Raw genomic sequence first — 19,079 nt, forward strand, 5'->3', positions numbered from 1 at the left:
GCTGGTGGTGGGCCAGACCAGTGTGTTCCCGCTCCTAACCTACCTCCCCTCTCAGAGGTGGGGGGCTGGGGAAGGGGTGAGGCTGAGCCAATGTCAGCCCTATGAACTGGGCTGCAGTGGAGCATAGTGGAGGGTCCCGAGCTGCAGTGGAGGGCCGGCCACGGGGAGTGGAAGAGGTGCACGGCTCCAATGGGGGCTTTCATCCTGTGCCAGGCAGACCCCAGATGGGGGAGGGGAGAGCCAGGCAAGGTCCAGGCCTGTAAGGTTCTCTTCTAAGCACACTTTGCATCGCTCCCCCTCACAGGCTGGGGGCTGGGTGTGGGGAGGGGCGGGGCTGATGCCAACCCTGCTTCCTTGGCTACTGTAGGGGAAAAAAGCCCACAATGCTGAGGTTTTCCTTCTCCTTGACCTGTACAGATGGAGCTTGGGGGTCCATTCCCTTTCCCCCCGACCCCATTCTGCTGGGCTGACAGGTGCTGGCAGGGAACAGAGGCTTTAGTGTCTTAGCTCTGTGATAGCTGGGGGAAATTATGCTAAGCCAGCCCTGCTCTGCTGAAGCAGATAATGCAGCCCAGGGCTGCAAAGTATCCTGGGATGCTGAGGGAAAGTGAGTTAACTTGAATTGGGAAGGGATCTGGGACAGAAGTCCATAAACCGGCTTGAACTAAATCAGCTAAATTTGATACTACATCCAACCAGGTTTATCTTAAACCTGTTTCAGCCATTGTGAAAGCAATTTATGCTCACTGAACTTCTGTTCTGTTAGAGGTTCATATCAGTTTTGGATCACTTAAACCAGTTTGTGTGCAACTTCTGTCCCTAGTCTAGGTAGTCAGGGAGAAATAAAATACAGCAGGTGGTTGTAATGAAAGCTCTAACCCAGGTTCAGCTGAAACTAATTGCAAGAAGTGAGATAAGTGTATGAGTAGATGATTAACCAGTAACTTTCTTTTCTCTACAGATCCCACAGATCAGTTATGCCTCAACTGCGCCAGAGTTAAGTGATGACAGACGTTATGATTTCTTCTCACGAGTGGTCCCTCCAGATTCCTTTCAAGCACAAGCGATGGTGGACATCGTAAAAGCTTTGGGGTGGAATTATGTGTCCACTTTGGCATCTGAAGGAAATTATGGAGAAAAAGGAGTGGAATCTTTCATGCAGATTTCCAGAGAGGCAGGTAGGCAAAGAGAGAACCAAATGCAGTGGAGAGAGATTTTACACATTGTACCATTTTTCTCTGAACAAATATTTGATTCTAAAATTGTTCCATTACTTTACAATTCCTCTGTAATGGCCCCCTGATATTCTCATTCTTGCACTGCTCATGGGGTTTCAGAAACCAAACACTTGAGGGTTTGAAACTTGAGTGGTTTTCGTGCACCGTTTAGAAAATATAAAACACTGAATTCCATCAGGCTTCTGGTATTTCACAGTACTCAACATTATATTATGATGACATGGTGCAAGACATATTTTAAAAATATTGAACTTTTATCTATTCACAGTTAGAAATTCTTTGAAGGCTGCAAATTATTAGACACTGACTCATGTCATGCTATTCCAGTCCACCATTCAAAAAAGTCACGAGAATTTGTAACTTTTCTTTCTCCTCATTTTTCTGGGTCATTTCATTTGAGGAAATTCAGTCTCCTCTACTTGAAAGGGAAAAGCCTAGTACCTTGGGTAATGAGTCAATTAGATCTAGTCAGGAAGTACTCCATGACAAAGGAATATTTGATGTTTCAGGGTTTCTTTTGCTGCTCAGACTTCTTATGACTTCAGTGGATGATGAAATAGAATTCCCCAAAAGTTCTGGACTTTAAATGAAAGGACTGACATCGCTAACTATACTTAAAAATGACGACCCCAATGGAACAGGCAAATAGAGGGTTAGAGCCTATTCCCCCAGTTACCTAATTGGATTCTACCCCAACTGAGTTCCTGAAAATGGTTTTTGCAAAAGGTGGATTAGTTCTCTCCTGCTTGCAGCTTTTTGTGATTTATCCTTAAGGCTATGATAACGGCATGTTCCTGAAGTAGGTATGCTAATGGGTTTTTAGAGACTTGGGCAAAGTGTAAAAGGATCACATTTGGACACCTAATAGGTGGAATAGGCCTATAGTGTTTTATGCTGTCTCAGGCCAATATCAATTCACAGACTTGTACTGAAATAATCTGTGTCAGTCAGGGTGTGGAGTGGCCTGATTCCTGATGACAGAGCTGGGCTGACAGAGCCCTTTAATATTGGTTGGTTATACCAGCATAAGCACCATAGCTTATCGTATTCCTGAGAGTAGCTTGGTCAACATAGGTACGTCCCTAGTGGGATTGCTTAGTGTGCGTAGCCAAGCAGTATTGCTATAGTGATTAAGCGGCCCTTGCGTAGACATAAATATAAATTGACTCAGTCTGGGAAGTGAAGGGGATCCTGGAGGATCTGTGGGTGCATCTACATGAGACGCTATGTCACTGTAGCAACAAGCTATTGCGCCGTAGCTTGTTGCTACAGCAACGTAGCATCACTGGGCATGAACCGTGATGTCGATGCTACTGCACAGTGGCAACGAGCTAGTGCGCAGTAGCTCTTTGCTACTGCGCAGTAGAAGCTAAAAATAACCGTGCAGCAACAGGACTGCCTAGTCACTTAGTACTTGCTTACGCAAGTACTAAGTGACCTCTCAGTAACAACTGCACAGTTGGCTGCTCATGTAGACGCAGCCTGTGAGGAGTTAACCACTCACAGTTGTTGGTATTTCTAGATTGAAATCATGTACAACAGGTAAGGGTAGGAACTCAAAAAATGCCTCCCATTATCAGGGGTTTATATAAAATCCATCTCCGTGGACATATAATTATAGGTTCTGATAAAGATTCACAGATTAAATAGACCTGACTGTTTCATTATGAACATTTCATTATTGTTATGGCAGGTTTTGCTGTTCACAGGAGAGAACCTTGACCTATCATTGTTCGGTGGGTAAAACTTCACTGGGATAATGACTGCAGGAGCCGTAATTTACTCACCACTTTGATAAGGAAATATCAGTCTGCAATGAAAGGATTATAGTAGGGTTTATGTGCTCTCAAACCAACATCTCGGGTTTCCATTCTCCATGCTGTTATAATACTGTTTAAGCAGCGTGCCCCATGCTTTTGCAGATTGTCTTTATTATCTGCAAGCTGAAGAGTGTCAGCCTGTTCACTGACTCCTCAAACTGTCATTGAGTAATTCACTGCATCTCATTCATCAGAATAATCCAAGTCAGCATTGCAGAGGGAGGGGGCTTTCGAAAGAAGATTCTAGAATTGTTTTATTATGCTGATATTACCGAGGACAGCTGTATTTGCATAAACTTCTCTGTTCATTTGAATGCATATGTCTGTGGTATTAATGAAAATGGTTTTGGATATAATGCCACAGGAAGTGACAAAATGCCAGTATTTATTATAATTTAAACTTTGCAAGCAACCGCTGTGGCAAAATAATAGAGGGAATACATCTTCTACATTCAAGAACAAGTTGTAGCTCTTTTATAACATACTGTCCTGCAGATACTTTATAGAAATATCTGAAATAGATGTTCATACAATGAATGTGAAAAACAACCTACATTTAAAAAGAAAAATCAAGTGTTACAGATGCCCTGTTAAAAACAGTGTTGTATGCTTGGTAATATAGGTCACTCCTACAACACTAAGAAGCTGAAAAGCAGAGTACATAAACTTATATAAGTAGCCTGTCTTGTCTGGAAAGTCATATCATATAATCTTCACCGTTATCTTAGATGTAGTACAGTATCATTTTCCTCTCTGGACTGCATGGAATTTGTTCTATGTTGCACCAGTACAGCTTAAGTGGAATTCTAAGTGGATTTAATACCTGACAGAAATTTCCCCAGATCCTTTAAAATCCTAGGAAATCTAAGAATATCCTATTGCCTTAAATATTTTATGGAGCAACAATTGAACTTTAATGTCAGTATTTAATTCTACTAAATATTGCCTGAATCAGATACAGTGGAAACAGGATTGTTCCATCTCCCTGGAGATTGATTGTAGCTATGTCCTAAACCCTGTTATGAGGCAGTGCTACTCTATATATCTCATATTACTCTATATCCGTATATAATGTAAAGTGCACATGTTTAATCAGATGGTCAGCTGATTACTATGATATTAGGGTTTGAGATGAGTCCTTCGATGAAATGATTAAGGGGCAGTGATTTTGCTAAGATTTCCGTTTGGTTGACTTGCTGGCTTTTGTACCTGTTTGTCTGAGTGCTTTTTATGTAGTTCAAGTGATCATCAATTCATGTATACACAAATTAATAAGTAATGAAAAACAATAGCAGGAGCAGTAATATGGAGAGAGAAATCTCTTTCCATCGGGGCCATCGAAAGAGATTTGCCTACTGAAGGGTTAAGTACATTTGAATATGTTCAAGTAATGTGACTGCTCAAAGTAGTCAAAGCTGACTCTTCAACACCCTCTCTTGCTTTCCTCTTGACACACATGGGCTTCACAAAGAGTTTATTTTGGGGAAGAAGACAGTCCGTCCCATAGACACTAACGAGTGTATCATCCTCTGTCTCAAATCTGTGGCTAATCCAGAATTTCTGGGTTGGCAATTTAGCAAGGTTCACAGGCATTGGAACGGCAAGTGGATAGTGCTATCCATCTTGGCGTGTTAAACATACTTTCAAAATATAAAGACTTTGCCTCATCCATTCATTTAATAATTCTTCCCAAAGTGACTTTTATTATGAGTACTTGAAGCTAGTTTGAATATGTCATTTTGACAGGAGGAGAAGATTTGAATCACCCTCTGCAGTCTGTGGGATTAATAAATTAGGGAAGTGCTCTAATTATGGAAAATCTAAAGGACAATTTCAGGTTATTAATGAAACTAGAGAATACGCAAAATTCAAAGATTACTTTATCTTTGAATTTTTTTTAATGATGAATCCGCACCACAAGGTTAATTGCTGACTATAATAATATATACATGGAAGTCTTCAGTGATAGACCACATGGCTGTACTGTACTTTACATTGGCCTTCTGACAGGACCTAGTTTTTTATATTTACTTATTATCTCATTTCCTCCTTCTAGCTTCAGATCTTCTCAAATTCCATAAACAAGGTGTGATTGCCTCCTATACTGGGGACATCCCCTGGGGTTCACTGCACAGGTTGGTGGGAAGGAGGTCATAAAACAAGGGCATTACTGCCTCTCGGGCTCATTGCTGTTGGGTATCTGCACAGCTCCATGTCCACCATGTCTACTTAGGTTTGAGCATTTGCTCCCAGATGACATGATTTGAGCAGAGATTTACGGTCACTGTTTGCACAAATCACTGGTGCTGTTTTAAATCAAGCATTACCTTTCCAGCGGTGTTGTATCTTCTAAGGAGTAATTAGGAGTAAGATTTGAAAGTGGTGTGTGGAGTAGCAAAATCAAAAACTAAATAATCTTCTCTCAGAATGGATTTAACAGCCTTTGTCCTTAAATAGGATTCCCAGCACCCTTAGCAGTTTCCTCTCTCTAACTCTTTGGATAGATTTTGCCCAAGTTAACTTTTTCAAGTATTTCTTTAGCACATTCTGTTTTCAGGTACTTTAAGCATAGTATGAACAATTAAGTCTCAGTTACCTTCTGTGCAGTAGGAGGTTGGGTAAAAACATAAGTGACCTTTCAAGTGATAATCAAGAGAACCCACATATCCAGAATTCCTTTTCTCCCTTTAGTCTATTAAAAGGTTTCAACTGAGAAACATCTTTTTGTTAAAAAAAAAAAAAATATATATATATATCTTTTGCCCCCGAAAAAAATTGCATTAGAGTTTTGTTTTCAATGTTGTTCTTATATTTACAATACTTATGTGCAGTGAAGGCTCTTCATGCCTAGTGCTTACCAGATAATGTATGGTGGCCCACCCAAATTCAGATGCACCAAACAGTTTAATACTTGCAGGTAGATATTCTACATACATTTGACAGCACACTAAAACTGTGGTGGCTTTTGCTCGTTTCAGTACCTTTTAAAATGTAGTGTTTAAAATGTAAAATGAGCTTACTCTCTAGAAAAGGTATTTTCTAGGGTTGGCTGGTAGGTGGAGAGGTGGGTATGTTTGTTTAACCCAGTGTTTCCCAACCAGTGTGCTGCAGCACAAAAGTGCTGTCAGAAATGAACAGGTATGCCGCAGAATTTTGCCATGGCAATGACCTGCAATGAGATACAATAGGTATGGGGATGGGGAATGCCTTAACAGGTGTGCCATGAAAAATTTTTTACTAAAATTTCAGACTTGGGCTGAAAAAGGTTTGGAAATGCTGGTTTAACCTTTCTAGCTCTCTAAAGATGGCCGATGAGGAATCTTTCCTGAGGCATCTTCTTTTACTGTGAAGTAAGTTGGTTACTTGAATTCACTTATCTGAAAATATCTGTTATATAATGATTACAAGATATGATTTGTATTATTTGATGAAATGTTTTGTAAAAAATGCAAAGAATCATGCTGTTAATAAGATATTCTAATTCAGTACTTGAAGCTTTTTTATCAGCTATGAAAGATTCTGCATTAAAAATCTACTACCAGTAACCACCCAGCAAGAAATTACACATCTTGGTATGTTTCTCTAGGTCTAACTGCCTCACATCTTCCAGAATCTAGATTTACCAATGGAAGTTACTTTTTTGCTGTCTGTTAAGAATCACATTAGCACAAGCTATCACTAGACAACATGAAAAATTATTTAATGTTTAGTATGAGGCAAAGTAAAAGAGGCTTCCACTATATTTTTAGTTCATGAAACACTGACTCCACTGTCAAGAAGCAATTCCTGCTTTAACAATGGGTAATATCCTTTTTACAGTAGTAACTTTCTTTAATAGGAACAACTGGAACAATTTAATCTGAGTAACATTTAGTCTCATAATGCTTTTGTTTTACTGTGTAACATGATCCACCTCTTTCAGTTTTTATAGTGGAGCTTGCACATGTGTATTTTGCAACAAAGATAAGCACGCTGTATCGTGCATTATTAAAATTAATTGGTAATTTAAAAAAATCTCCAGCAACAGTTGTAGAATGAAGAAATGGGAAGGTGATTTGAGTTGGGAGAATTAAAATTAGAAGTTCCTCATTCAAAAGGACTTTATGATGGGAACAAACTAGGTTATTTTTTGAGAGCATGACAGGCCAAACAAAAAAAATATCGGTTGCTGCATCATGCACGGTTTTGGAAGCAGTGGTGGAAAGAGCTCACATTTATTGCACTGTGCAATTGGTAGGCAGTGTGGATCATAGACAACTAAGGCCAATACAACATAAAATTGCAGTTTCTTGGAATGAGTGTGAAAACCAAAAGCTTGGAGGTTTTGTTGTCTTTTGTTTTCAGGCCAGATAATGTCAGTTAACAATTTACTGTAGCTGTATTTCTATGAACTAGCCATCTTAAACATACGGAAATTATTACTGTTCCCTGGAGGGATTTTTCCCCCTATTGGACAATTACATTGGATTAAATTAATCACTTTAATTATATTAAATAATATTGCATTAATACTTTATTGATATCACATTAACCTGCAAATGAAGGATTTTGTCTTGGTCCAATGATCACATTGATAGAATTTAAATCCTAGCTCCCTGGAATTTAATGGAACCAGTATTTCTCTCTTGTTGGTAAGCAATATGCCTGGTAGGAAATATTTACAGGACTGGGACAGTTTTCTGTTAATTACTTAGTTAATATATGCTAGTGGAGCTTTCAGCACAGCAGTGCCAATAGATTATATTTAAACATAGCTTGGTTCTAGACAGTGATCAGACACTGATGATGCTGGAGCTAAATGAAAAAAAAGACTAATCAGAACTAATCTGTCTCTTTTGGAGAAGTTAGACTCTGTGTCCTGGAAACAGTTAGTTACGTAGTTAAAAAAAATACTGAAAATTACCTTTAATCCTTTTCTAACAAGAATCAGAGAAAGGAGCAAAAATCAATAGCAGCAGCACAAAGAACCAAGAGGAATGCATCTACAAAATTCAGCTGAACTTCTATATTTGGTTGACAGATAGATCATACTGTACAACTAGTATCCTAGTTATCTATGGGATTTCATTATTTATTACACAGCCCATACCCTATCTTTAAGGAACCAAAAAATGTTCAAAGTATCTTAAGTATGTTTTATCAAATGTCTGAACATCCTCTGGCATATTTATTCTTTAGTTCATCCTACTCTCTTTCTGTTGCTGTAAATTTCTCTCTCTAGTCCAATCTTCTGTTCCCCTTCTTGCCACTTCCTAAATCTTCTCCTCCTTCCCATTTGTGCAAAAGCATGTGGACGTAGAGATAAGTTACTCTTAAATCTCCACATTGTCAACCATGCAATTGCTCAGACATCGTTAACTTGGAGAAGAGTAGCTTCAAACGGGTCAGCAGTCCTGTTATCTTATACATTCATAACTTGAAGATCCAAGAGGAGTCCCTTGGTTAATCCCACAAATTTTAGCCCATTTGTATGGAATGATGGACCCCTAATGACTGGCAGATAGCTCATTTGTGATCCAGCCTCATATTGGTGGCCAGTTTGTAGCAGATAAGTCATGGAATTCAAGATAATGCTGTTTTCATCGGCATCAACATTCAGTGGATTTTGCAGTGGAAGTTCTAATATTTGTAAGAAGTGACACATGACTTCTCAGGTGCAAATAGGGTGGAGCTGAGCAGACACCATCAGTGAGCCTTCAGGCCTTTATGTATCCTGGAGACTTTCTGAACTGGGGGACTGGATGAACCGATCAGGTTGGGCCTCTTGTTATAAATTCCCAACAGGTCTGTCAGCATGCCCGTCCTGGGTACCTGCTTCTCCTGTAGCTCCCACAATTCCCGCCTGCCACGACTTGATCTAAATGCAAATTCTGGGGGAGGAAGAGTTGTTACATGCCGGTACCGCGGTAAGGAACATGCTGGCCAGATCTTAGTCCAGAGTGCTTTATTATCATTAGCCTGTTATGCTCTCTCGGAACGTCAGGCAAAAAAAAAGGAGTTCGCCAAGTGAGTCCTCACTGTCTGTCCCAAATGGTAAGGACTACTTGTTATCTTGATGATCAGCTGCTAATTGCCTCGTTAACGGCTGATTAATGCCAAAACCGGGATTCCCTGGTTGCGGTTTGTGCCGGCATGCGAAGCGCGGCTCAGTCACAGTTTTCCTTTTTACTTTCATTTTCTGTCTCCATGCCTTCCTTCACTCTCCGGTGAGGGATCGGGGTCCCGTGCCTTCAGGGCAGGATCGGGTGCTCCCTCGCCCACTTTCTCTCTCTCTCTCTCCCCCCCCCTTTCTCTCTCTCTCTCTCTCTCTCTCTCTCGTCTCTCTCTCTCTCTTTCCTTTTTTCTCCCGATCGGGGAATCCCGCCATGCTGTGCCCCAGAGCTGCGGGGTTTTCCGCGCTGCTGCTCCATTTTTATGACTCACCGCAGAGGCTGTTTTTCCAGGTAGGAAGCAACCCGTGGGGCGTATCGATCCCTCAAAATCCCGTCGTCGTCTGAGAGTGAGTCCCTGTCTCCTGGACTCTCTCTGTATTCCTTGTCGCAGGGCTCCTCTCCCACTTCTCTCAATCTGTAAGTGCCCGAAGGCGACTTTGGGAAATTTCCTCCCTCTCTTTATTTCTCTTTCTGGGTCCTCATTGGCTGCCTGGGGTATTACGTTCCCCATTTCCCGGATGTTGTAATCTCCGGCAGCTGCTACCCCATCTTAGTAACAGAGTCGCGGCTGCGACGCTGTTACAAGGTCCATGAGCCTGCTTGGCTTCACAAGTTCTACCACTGAGGTAGTCATCACTGCCACTTGTCTGAAGAGGCTGTACCACCCTGATTACTCCCCCCACCCTACCCCCTAGCTGAATAAGTAAGTCAAGGCCACTGGGAGCCTGGATTATGAGTGTTCCCACAAAATGCCTTCCCTTATCTCAGACAAGGTTCCTTGGGCGAATCTGATATCTTTTATTAGACCAACCCAAATAGTTGGAAAATAATTATTAAGCAAGCTTTCGGGTTCAAAAACGCTTCATCAGGCAAAGGAAGTTTCAGCAGTTGGTGTGTGCTCTTCCTGGATGGAATGAAAAGTAAAGAAGCCAGTGGCTCCTGGATGGAATGAAAAGTAAAGAAGCCAGGGGCTGGGCTGGTATGCATACAAGACAGGTAGCCAGTGAAAATGTAGATTGTGGAGTCATTTTCACTTTCCATTGCATGCAGAAACAAAGAGGGACCGTGGGGCAGCCTCCCTTTTTGTAATCCAATAACTCCAACAAAGGCATGGCAGGTGGGAGAAGGGGGTGGGGGGTAACCAGGAAGCCAGAGTGGGGCAGGAGCTGCGTGGCCACCAGGAGGTATCACAGCCACCCCCAGGGGGGGTCAGTCACATTACACATCTTAATATGGATATAATAATTTAATGCAATTATTCTCTTACTGTTTGACTTTCATGATCATTTATATTAATGCACTTTTTTCCTGTGTTCTGGTGCTAAATTAAGCATGAAAATGTTATTATTATCATTCAAACATGTCATATTCTCATTTCAAAACTTTATGCAAAATATTCACTTCTCAAAATTGTACTAATTTACGTGTCACCTGATGGGGTCCAACTTTTACATTTATTGCATCACAACACAAGCAGTTTTCATGCTCTTTGTTCTCCATTGGTGCTAAAACTGTGGAAAAATCTTTTACAGTTTAGCAAAACAGATATTGCTAAAGAACAATGGCAGTAATATTTCTAGATTATTCAGCATTCCCAAATGAAAACTTGTCACTTTCATGTGAAATACTAATGAGGCTATTTGCTTTTGAAACTGGTGAAAATGTGTTTTTATATGTCCTTGACTGATAATGCAGTTTATGTTATGTAGATTCATTTTACACCTTGTCAATAGAATTATTAAAGTAGTTTAAAATGTTGGGTTTTTGTGTGTGTGTGTGTTTTTTTTTTTTTTAAGCACTATTCTTCTAGCTGAAGTTACATTAGATTTTATCCTCCAGCAGGCTTTGGATCATATTGCCAATTTAACACCAGTAAGTTATGTCTGATAGGGGAAAAGAATAAACTTTTTATAAAACCAAATTATTGCTCTACTAATAATATGATTAATTATCTCCTTTCCACATTTGCTAATGCCTTGGTCTAAAATGCTGTGGCTTCTTGCATTATTTAAGTAAAACCATTGTAATTATTCCATTTATATGGATGATAACCTTGTGATTAAGATGCTGGTTTCAATTCATTGTTTTGCCATGGACTTTTGTGTAATATTAGGTACATCCTGCTTAGGGTCAGAGGAGAGAGCAACAAGGGTGATGTCGTGCTGGGGGTCTGCTATAAGCCACCAGACCAAGAGGAAGTGGTGGATGAGGCTTTCTTCAAACACCTAGTGGAAGTTCCATGATCACAAGCCCTGGTTCTCATGGGGGACTTCAATCACCCTGACATCTGCTGGGAGGGCATTACAACAGTGCGCAGGCAAGAGTATTATTAAAGAGTAAAATTAAAGGGTGTTGGGGACAACTTCCTGTTGCAAGTGCTGAAGCGGCCAACTAAGAGCCGTGCTCTTTTTGACCTGCCGTTCACAAACAGGGAAGAATTGGTGGGGAGTGTACTAGTAGATGGCAACTTGGGCAGCAGCAATCACGAGATGATTGGGTTTAGGATTCTGAGGAAAGGAAGGATGGAGAGCAGCAGAGTAAGAACCCTGGACTTCAGAAAAGCAGACTTCGACTTGCTCAGGAAACTCATGGGCAGGATCCCCTGGGAAGCCAGTCTGAGGAGGAGAGGAGTCCAGGAGAGCTGGCTTAGTGGAGAACTCTTCAGTAAACTAAATCACAAAAAGGAAGCTTATAAGAAGTGGAAACTTGGACAAACAGCGAGGCAGGAGAACAGGAGTATTGCTTAGGAATGCAGGGATTAATTTAGGAAGACAAAGCACAATTGGAGTTGCAGCTAGCAAGGGAGGTGAAGGGTTCCTACAAGTAGGTCAGTAACAAGAGGAGGATCAGGGAAAGTGTGGGTCCCTCACTGAATAGGAGAGGGAACCTAGTGACAGAGGATGCAGAAGAGGCTGAAGTGCTCAGTGTCTCTTTTACCTCAGTCTTCACAGGCAAGGTCAGCTCCCAGACTATTGCACTGGGCAGCACAGTTTGGGGACAAGGGGAGCAGTCACCAGTGGCGAAAGAACAGGTTGGGGACTATTTAGAAAGCTGGATGTGTACAAGTCCATGGAGCTGGATGGGATGCACCTGAGGGTGCTGAGGGAGTTGGCTAACGTGATTTGCAGAGCCGCTGGCCATCATCTTTGAAAATTCATGGCAGTTGGGAGGAGGTCCTGGATGATTGGAAAAGGGTAAGCACAGTACCCATCTTTATGAAAAAGGGAAAAAGAGGATCCAGTGAACTACAGACCAGTCAGCCTCACTTCAGTCTCTGGAAAAATCATGGAGCAGATCCTCAAAGAATCCCCTTCTAAGCACTTGAAGGAGAAGGTGGCTATTAGGAACAGTTGGCATGGATTCACCAAGGGCAACTGTAAGGTAGATAGAAAACTGGCCAGAGCATTGGGCTCAGAGGGTAATAATTAGGGCTGTGCGAAGCGTCAGTCACTGATTCAATTTGGTGGGGGTTTGACCCAGTTTGGTGGCTGAATCTCCAAATCCGAATCGAATCAGGAGGCCCTTTAATTTCTCCGAATCGAATCGGAATCCTCCGAATTGATTCAGAAATAGTCGATGATTCGGACATAAATACAGCTTTAAATGTTGTTTTTTCTCTGCATGCCTCAAGATACCAGGTGGTTCATGAATGCTGAGATGCTGGGGCAGGTGGAGTGTCCCATGGAAGTGCGGGGGGGTCGGTCCCAGCTCAGGTGTTCTTCTCGGTATCCCTCTTGAAGTGTGGCGCTCAAAACTGGACACAGTACTCCAACTGCAGTCTGATCAGGGCATAGAGTAACCTTTTTATTTTCTTCAATTATGTATTTCTGGGGTGCTCCTGATCTCAGGAGTATACCCAGCATATTTTTCTGAGGATTGTTGGCCAGCTTTCTTGTGAGCTTTAAGGCCTTTGCTCTATAGCTTCCTCAAGGTGTATAAAATAGATTAGCAGCAAGGAATGAAAAAACATGGCCGGCCCCAATATGAGTTCCTCAGGTTACAGAATCTCAGGGGCTGTTTCAGAAATTTGGAGCAGGAAGATGTACACTGTTTTCTCATTTATCAAGAAAGTTCATCTGAAATATCCAGATTTGTCTGTGCAAGTGTATAGCTACATAGGGAAGCTGCAAGGAGAGATGGGAAAGGGATTGATCAATCTGAAGAGTCTCTGTGTAAATGGTCTTTCTCACAGTATCTGCTATCTGCCACTGCATGAGAGAGAGAGAGGGAGACGATTTGGGGCCAGATAGACCTGTGGACCCGGTATGGCATCTCTTACATAATTATTTAAAAAGGTTCTCAGCTTCAAACATGCATCACTCATGTAGAGTACAGTTTGGGTGACTTTTACGTATTGCCAGAGCCATGCAGAAAGAGAGCACAGAGGCTGGGGAGTGGTGTTATCTGGTTTATTTTCCCTTCTGTTTTGTGTTTTTTGACTGATAAATCTTAAAGCAAAAGAGGTCCAGCATATCACCCAGTGTGACTTGTGTAACACCTAGACAATGGGATTCTTTTAATGCCTTACTTAATAGTGTTTTGAATTTTAAAATGTCTTAATTGCTTGAAATAATAGGAACGTTTGCTATCCCAGTTGGTTCTACTGCCCCTGCTGAAGAATTCATCTGAATGAGCAAGCTAGGGCTTCTACTGGAAATCAGGAAGGAAAAAGAGAGGGCCAGCCAGGGTGCCTTAAATATCCACTGTTAGCATCAAGGTTGGTGTTTTACTCCTCGGCTCTACAAATGAGGAAGAGTGTCGGGGAGGGGGGCAGGAAAGTTCAGATAAATACTTATTCCATTACAGGAACAGAGAGAGAAGTCCTTTGCCATACTGCTCCTACCACAGTGCAACTGTGAGCTGCCCGTCTTGTGGTAGAGCATCAAATCTTAGTCTAGCTCTTTGTTTTATTATTCAAGCTTAATCATAAACAGAAATGATGGGGGCTTGAATGTACAGGACATGGTAACTTCTCTGTACTTTGCAAATGACCTTATGATAGCGGAGCTGGCATCTGTTCGGGCATTCTGTTTTCATTTCAACACCGTCGCTGTACAGGTATTGGATTGTGTGGCTGTGAGAGGTACAGTTTTTGGAGAGCATGATTTTCCACTTTCAAGATTAGCTTGAGATTGAAAATTTGTTGTGTGTCCTATTCTTAGTGTCAGTGTACTACATAAAGCATCGGAGGGATGATTAGTTTGGGCTGAAGCTAGGGTTACAGAAAAGGGATACAAACACTTTAATGCTGGCTTGAACTCCTGAGTCAGTAATTGAATTTTGTCATTGTATAGGGTGTAGAAGAGATGGGTTTCAATAAATACCTCAGTTTTATCACTTTGCAGTGTACTGCCGTGCTACTGATAAATGAAATATACCTTGCTAGATTGCTGATTGCCTGGAGGTCCTGAACTAGTCATTTGCTTTCAAGGGCTTAAATTAAGATGTTCTGCTTTAGGTATATGTAATAATTGTATATGTAGATTGCCGTGGTGGTGTGTTACCTGCATAGACCTTTATATGTTGTCTCACTGTCCTTCAACAGGTTCATTTCCTTCTAAGGGCCCTACTTCTCCCTCTGCATGGAGACTCCAGAGACATGTTTTTTAGCATATAAAGTTTAGCTTGGCACTTAAAAGAGCAGGTATTTAGCAGCTTGATGTTCTTCATTTTATTCTGGAGCCCTTGTAAGGCTCAGCAGCTGTTTTTCAAACTGGACTATTTCCCTGTATTTCTTAAATGGCAGTAAAACCCTAGTGATGTTCTGCAGAATGAGATGTCATGCTGTTATGGAAATGTAGTTCTCAGCACTGTAAGTAAGAAACAGGAGCTGCTATGTAAGACATTGTTAGATATGGGAACTGTCAATAAAAAAGTGAATAGGATCAGGATTTTTTCTGCTCTTTTTCAGAAGGCTGAGCAAGACCTTTCTACTTCAGGTCTACTGAAATCTACTGGGATGCTTGTGTTGTGTGTCTGCTTCTTTAAACCAGCTGTCTAATTATACATTGCTGACAATAGCACCTCACTCAACACTAGCCTGTATTTTAGAAAGTTTTCAGCCCTGACCCTTATAATGCTACAGGAGCATCTCTGTTAGAATCTAAATCCTAGTCCTTGCAGAAGAGCAAAGCAAATGATAGTTCAAAAGTCATTTGAACTATCCAGTGGGCAGTTAGCCTCTCCTGGAGCCTTGTCATGGTATATTTCTGTCCAGATGCAAATGGCTTCATTCTGCTACTTCAGGTTACTACCAAGAAAATGCTATCTATGAAACTATTTTATACTTCCCTCTTGACAGTTAATTCCCTAATGTATTTTATTCCTCCCCTTAATTTCACGACTCAGTATGTCTGATTCTCTTTATAATTAACTCTTTTTTTTTTTTTTTTTTTACCATATCTATATTTTTTTATTTCCAGCCTAATGTTTCTGACTTGATTATTTTTCGCTTCCTTTAGATCCTCCTCTGTCTTTCTGAATGCATGTAGATCTTCCCTTTGGGCCCAGTCCCATTCTGTCTGCTTAGGCGTCTCGGTGGAAGTTTTACCCAAGTGACCTCACTCTTCCTCTCTTCTGTAGTGCTCCCTCTCTCAGAATTAAAGCTTTATCCCCTCACTAACCTAGAAAACAGGTAGTTCCTCTGAACTTCTTTTCTAGTTTGATTTTTTTTTTAAAAAAGCAGCTTTTTCCAGCAGCCTAACCATGGTAGGTGATAACAGATGCCACGCATGTAGTTTTTTGGTTAGAGGAGACAACAGTGATTGTATTGTATTAATTAAAAAAGATCATTTTAAAGGTAACCATACAAGAAAACTCTGGTGCACCTTCTCCCAAAACATAGCTGCTCTTGGGGTTTCTTTCTTCATGATGGGCATCCCTATAGGATGCCCATCTGTCTCATTTAGGAGCTGGCTCTCTCGCCTCTTCTAGCATGTGAAAGAATTGGGACAGGCTTCTTGTGAGGAGATGCACAGTTTTACAAGTAAAATTCAGCATGCTCAGGTGTTGATTATAAACATGCATTTCAGTTTTGGCAAAGGTCTCACAGTCAAAGTCTTATTTTCAGTTTGTCTTTTAAATCACTTTCAGTGATGAGGCTTTAGCTTGAATTTTGAAAGAAGAGTATAAACAGCATTTGTGAAACTACTGGAAATTTCTTAACAGACTGAGGAAGATGCACTTTTCATTGCTATTCAGATTTTTTCAAAAGACAGTTTTATGTCAAGGCAGCCCAAAGTCTAGACAGATCGTCTAAAAACATTTATTGGCTAATTAGGATTATACTACTGGCATATTTCTGCTGGATAATGCAAGGACTGTTAAGAGGTGGCCTTCACTTTTGCAACATGCACCTTTCATCATAATGTGCTTTTATTATGGCTCAGGTTTGCTTTCTAAATGTTTGATTACTTTTGTTTAAAAAAAACAGAGTTGAGTGCCTACATTTGGACACCTATGTCCATATACAGGGTTTGTAGAGGGACTGAGCATCTGCAATTTCCATTGAAATTAATTCTGCTTATACATGCTCAGCACTGATTAAAATCAGGATATGTATTAGGGTATCCGTCTAGTTACCTGTGACAAATAAAGCACTCTAATCACGCTGCAGAAAAACAGCTGTGGGGCAAGCTAACACACTGTTCTACTGACGCACTTCAGTTGAGAAACTGTCCAAGGGAAGACACCCTGATTGTTAAGAGGATTGTTCACACCCATAAATAATTAATCTTTCCTCTGAGGCTGCTGGCTTATGGCAGGAGAGTACCTTATGAGATGTGCAGCATCTTTTCTTTAATTAAAAAATTGATTTGGGACCACTGTTCTGTTCTCAGTGGTGACCAGTCATTTCAGAGCAATACCTTCCTTGGCTTAGATTTGAACCTGGAACATTGAAAGTTTCTATACCCTGTTAACAATTTTCCTGAGCCATCTAGCCTCCTTTGTTCTTTGCTTTCAAGAAAGCTCAGAACAGTCATTATGAACAGCACTTCATCAAGTCTCCAATTATTTTAATCAAATAGCTTTTATATATTAATATGAAGGGGGATTCAGCCTTTCAGAGGAGGAAATCATCATGTGAGATGCAACTGAAGAATATAATACACAGACTGTAAGTGAGGCTCTTCCCTGAAATAACATCTTTGAAAAATCTCCACAGAAGCACTCAAAAATGATGGCTCTTTTTTGGGTTCTTCACACTTACATGCCCTACCCTACCAGCATTCTGTAAGATGCACTAAAAAAGCAATTATCACTTTTGAGTGCTTTGCAAAATTTTATTAGTTTTATGCCTCTTGAGGCTCTTACAAATAATGCTGTTTCACTGAAGATCTCTTTGATGCAGTATTTTTTTTTCTCTGTCTTCTCCAATAATAATAAAAGAAATGAAGTTACAGTGCGGTAAATCCAGCAGTTTGTTTACTATCCCAGTTCTTGTTATTTCCAAACCCATTAAAATCACAATATCTCTCTAAAGTGGCACCGCACCCTTTTTCCTTTCTTTTCTTGCAATATTGTTGTTACCTAAGAGGATATGGATTAAAGACAGCAGAGGTTTTGCTGTCCAAGAAAGAAAGTTTCTACCTTGCAGAAGGAAATGAGCGTTGTTTGTGTTAACCAGCCTTCCATGACGTGAAAAGGCAGTAGCACTCTATCAAAAATGGGAATCAGAAATTGCTTATGTTGGGGTAGATCATACGCTTACTTACAATCCAGAACTGCACCAAGAACAGTATAAGAATTGTTCATTTCCTTCTGTGTCTCTAGAATCTAGTAGTCTGCCAGTATAAATAGATTACTAAAAGTAGATTACTAATAAATGGATCAAGGACTCGCTCCTCCGCTGTCTGCCCAGTGCCTGCTCACATGAGTAGAGGAAGGTTATAGTGACAGTTGTACATTCTGTGCATCTTTTGAATCAGAAATCAAAGATCATGCAAATTGTATGTGAATGAAGTTGGGGTTTGGTCTCTGTCACATCCCTGCCCTTACTTGAACAGGCGAAGGTACAAGTTGGCTCATAAATACCAATGAAGCATTGAACAAGGGAAACAGATAATGCTTTGGATACTTTGGGCTATCTGCCTGGCTATTGTGCGGAGATGTAATTAAGTACTTGAGAATATGCTGCTACTGTTTATCATTTATGAAGTGCTGACAGTGTCCTTGGCACATAACAGATGAAAAAGATGACACTTTCCTGTGGAGCTTAAAACCGAAGAGCCATATTTATTCCCATTAGGAAAACCTTTGAAATGACTGGGAACCAGAACAAAGTACTAGTCAAAGCAAGCCACTTGGGACAGAATCTGGTCCTGAGTAATGTAATGACCAAGGATCTGGGTTTTCTGTTCGACCCGGTAAAACCCAGATTTTCTCCTTTTCAGGAGAAATGCTGGGTCTCCCCTTGCAGGGTGGCAGAGTTCCAGCCTGCAAAGGGCTGCAGAGAGTGGGAGGAGGGCGATCAGGTGTGGGGCGCCACATGCCCCATATATATACATGGCCCCAGGCAGCTTGGAGAATAGCTCCCACAGGTAAGTCTGGTGCTGGGGGGAGTGGGGAGGAGTTGGGCATGGCTGGGGCTGGGACACAGACTGCTGCCTCATCTGGGCAGTGCGTGGGGCTTGGGGCCTGGAGCCAGAATAGGCAGCTGCAGGGCCCGGGTGGGGGGGGGGGTAAAGCTGTAAGCAATTCTTCTGGTGGGGGAAGGGGAGGGCTGGCTCCCCGCCGATGCACGTGCTCCTGGGGGGGCATGGGAGACTCATGCCCCCTAGATGTGGGAGCAGGGGTGGGCTGCCCTGCTGCCCTCACTTGGGACCTCTGCAGCCTGGCGGGCACGACCCATTGTGGCAGGGCAAGGTGGG

General features: G+C 41.4%; 1 protein-coding gene across 1 annotated transcript in view; it reads left to right on the plus strand.

Annotated features, from left to right (window-relative positions):
- The window catches only part of LOC102380524 (metabotropic glutamate receptor 7-like), a gene marked incomplete at its 3' end in the record, with an annotated part of 337,318 nt that overhangs the window by 179,908 nt on the left and 138,331 nt on the right, over positions 1-19,079 (plus strand). Inside the window, exon 3 of the mRNA XM_006036673.1 lies at positions 962-1,178. Within this exon, the coding sequence (XP_006036735.1) occupies positions 962-1,178 (217 nt within the window). The remainder of the gene's footprint in view (positions 1-961; positions 1,179-19,079) is intronic.

Source organism: Alligator sinensis, unplaced genomic scaffold, assembly GCF_000455745.1.
Source record: "Alligator sinensis unplaced genomic scaffold, ASM45574v1 scaffold1254_1, whole genome shotgun sequence".
NCBI classification, from domain to species: Eukaryota; Metazoa; Chordata; order Crocodylia; family Alligatoridae; genus Alligator; species Alligator sinensis.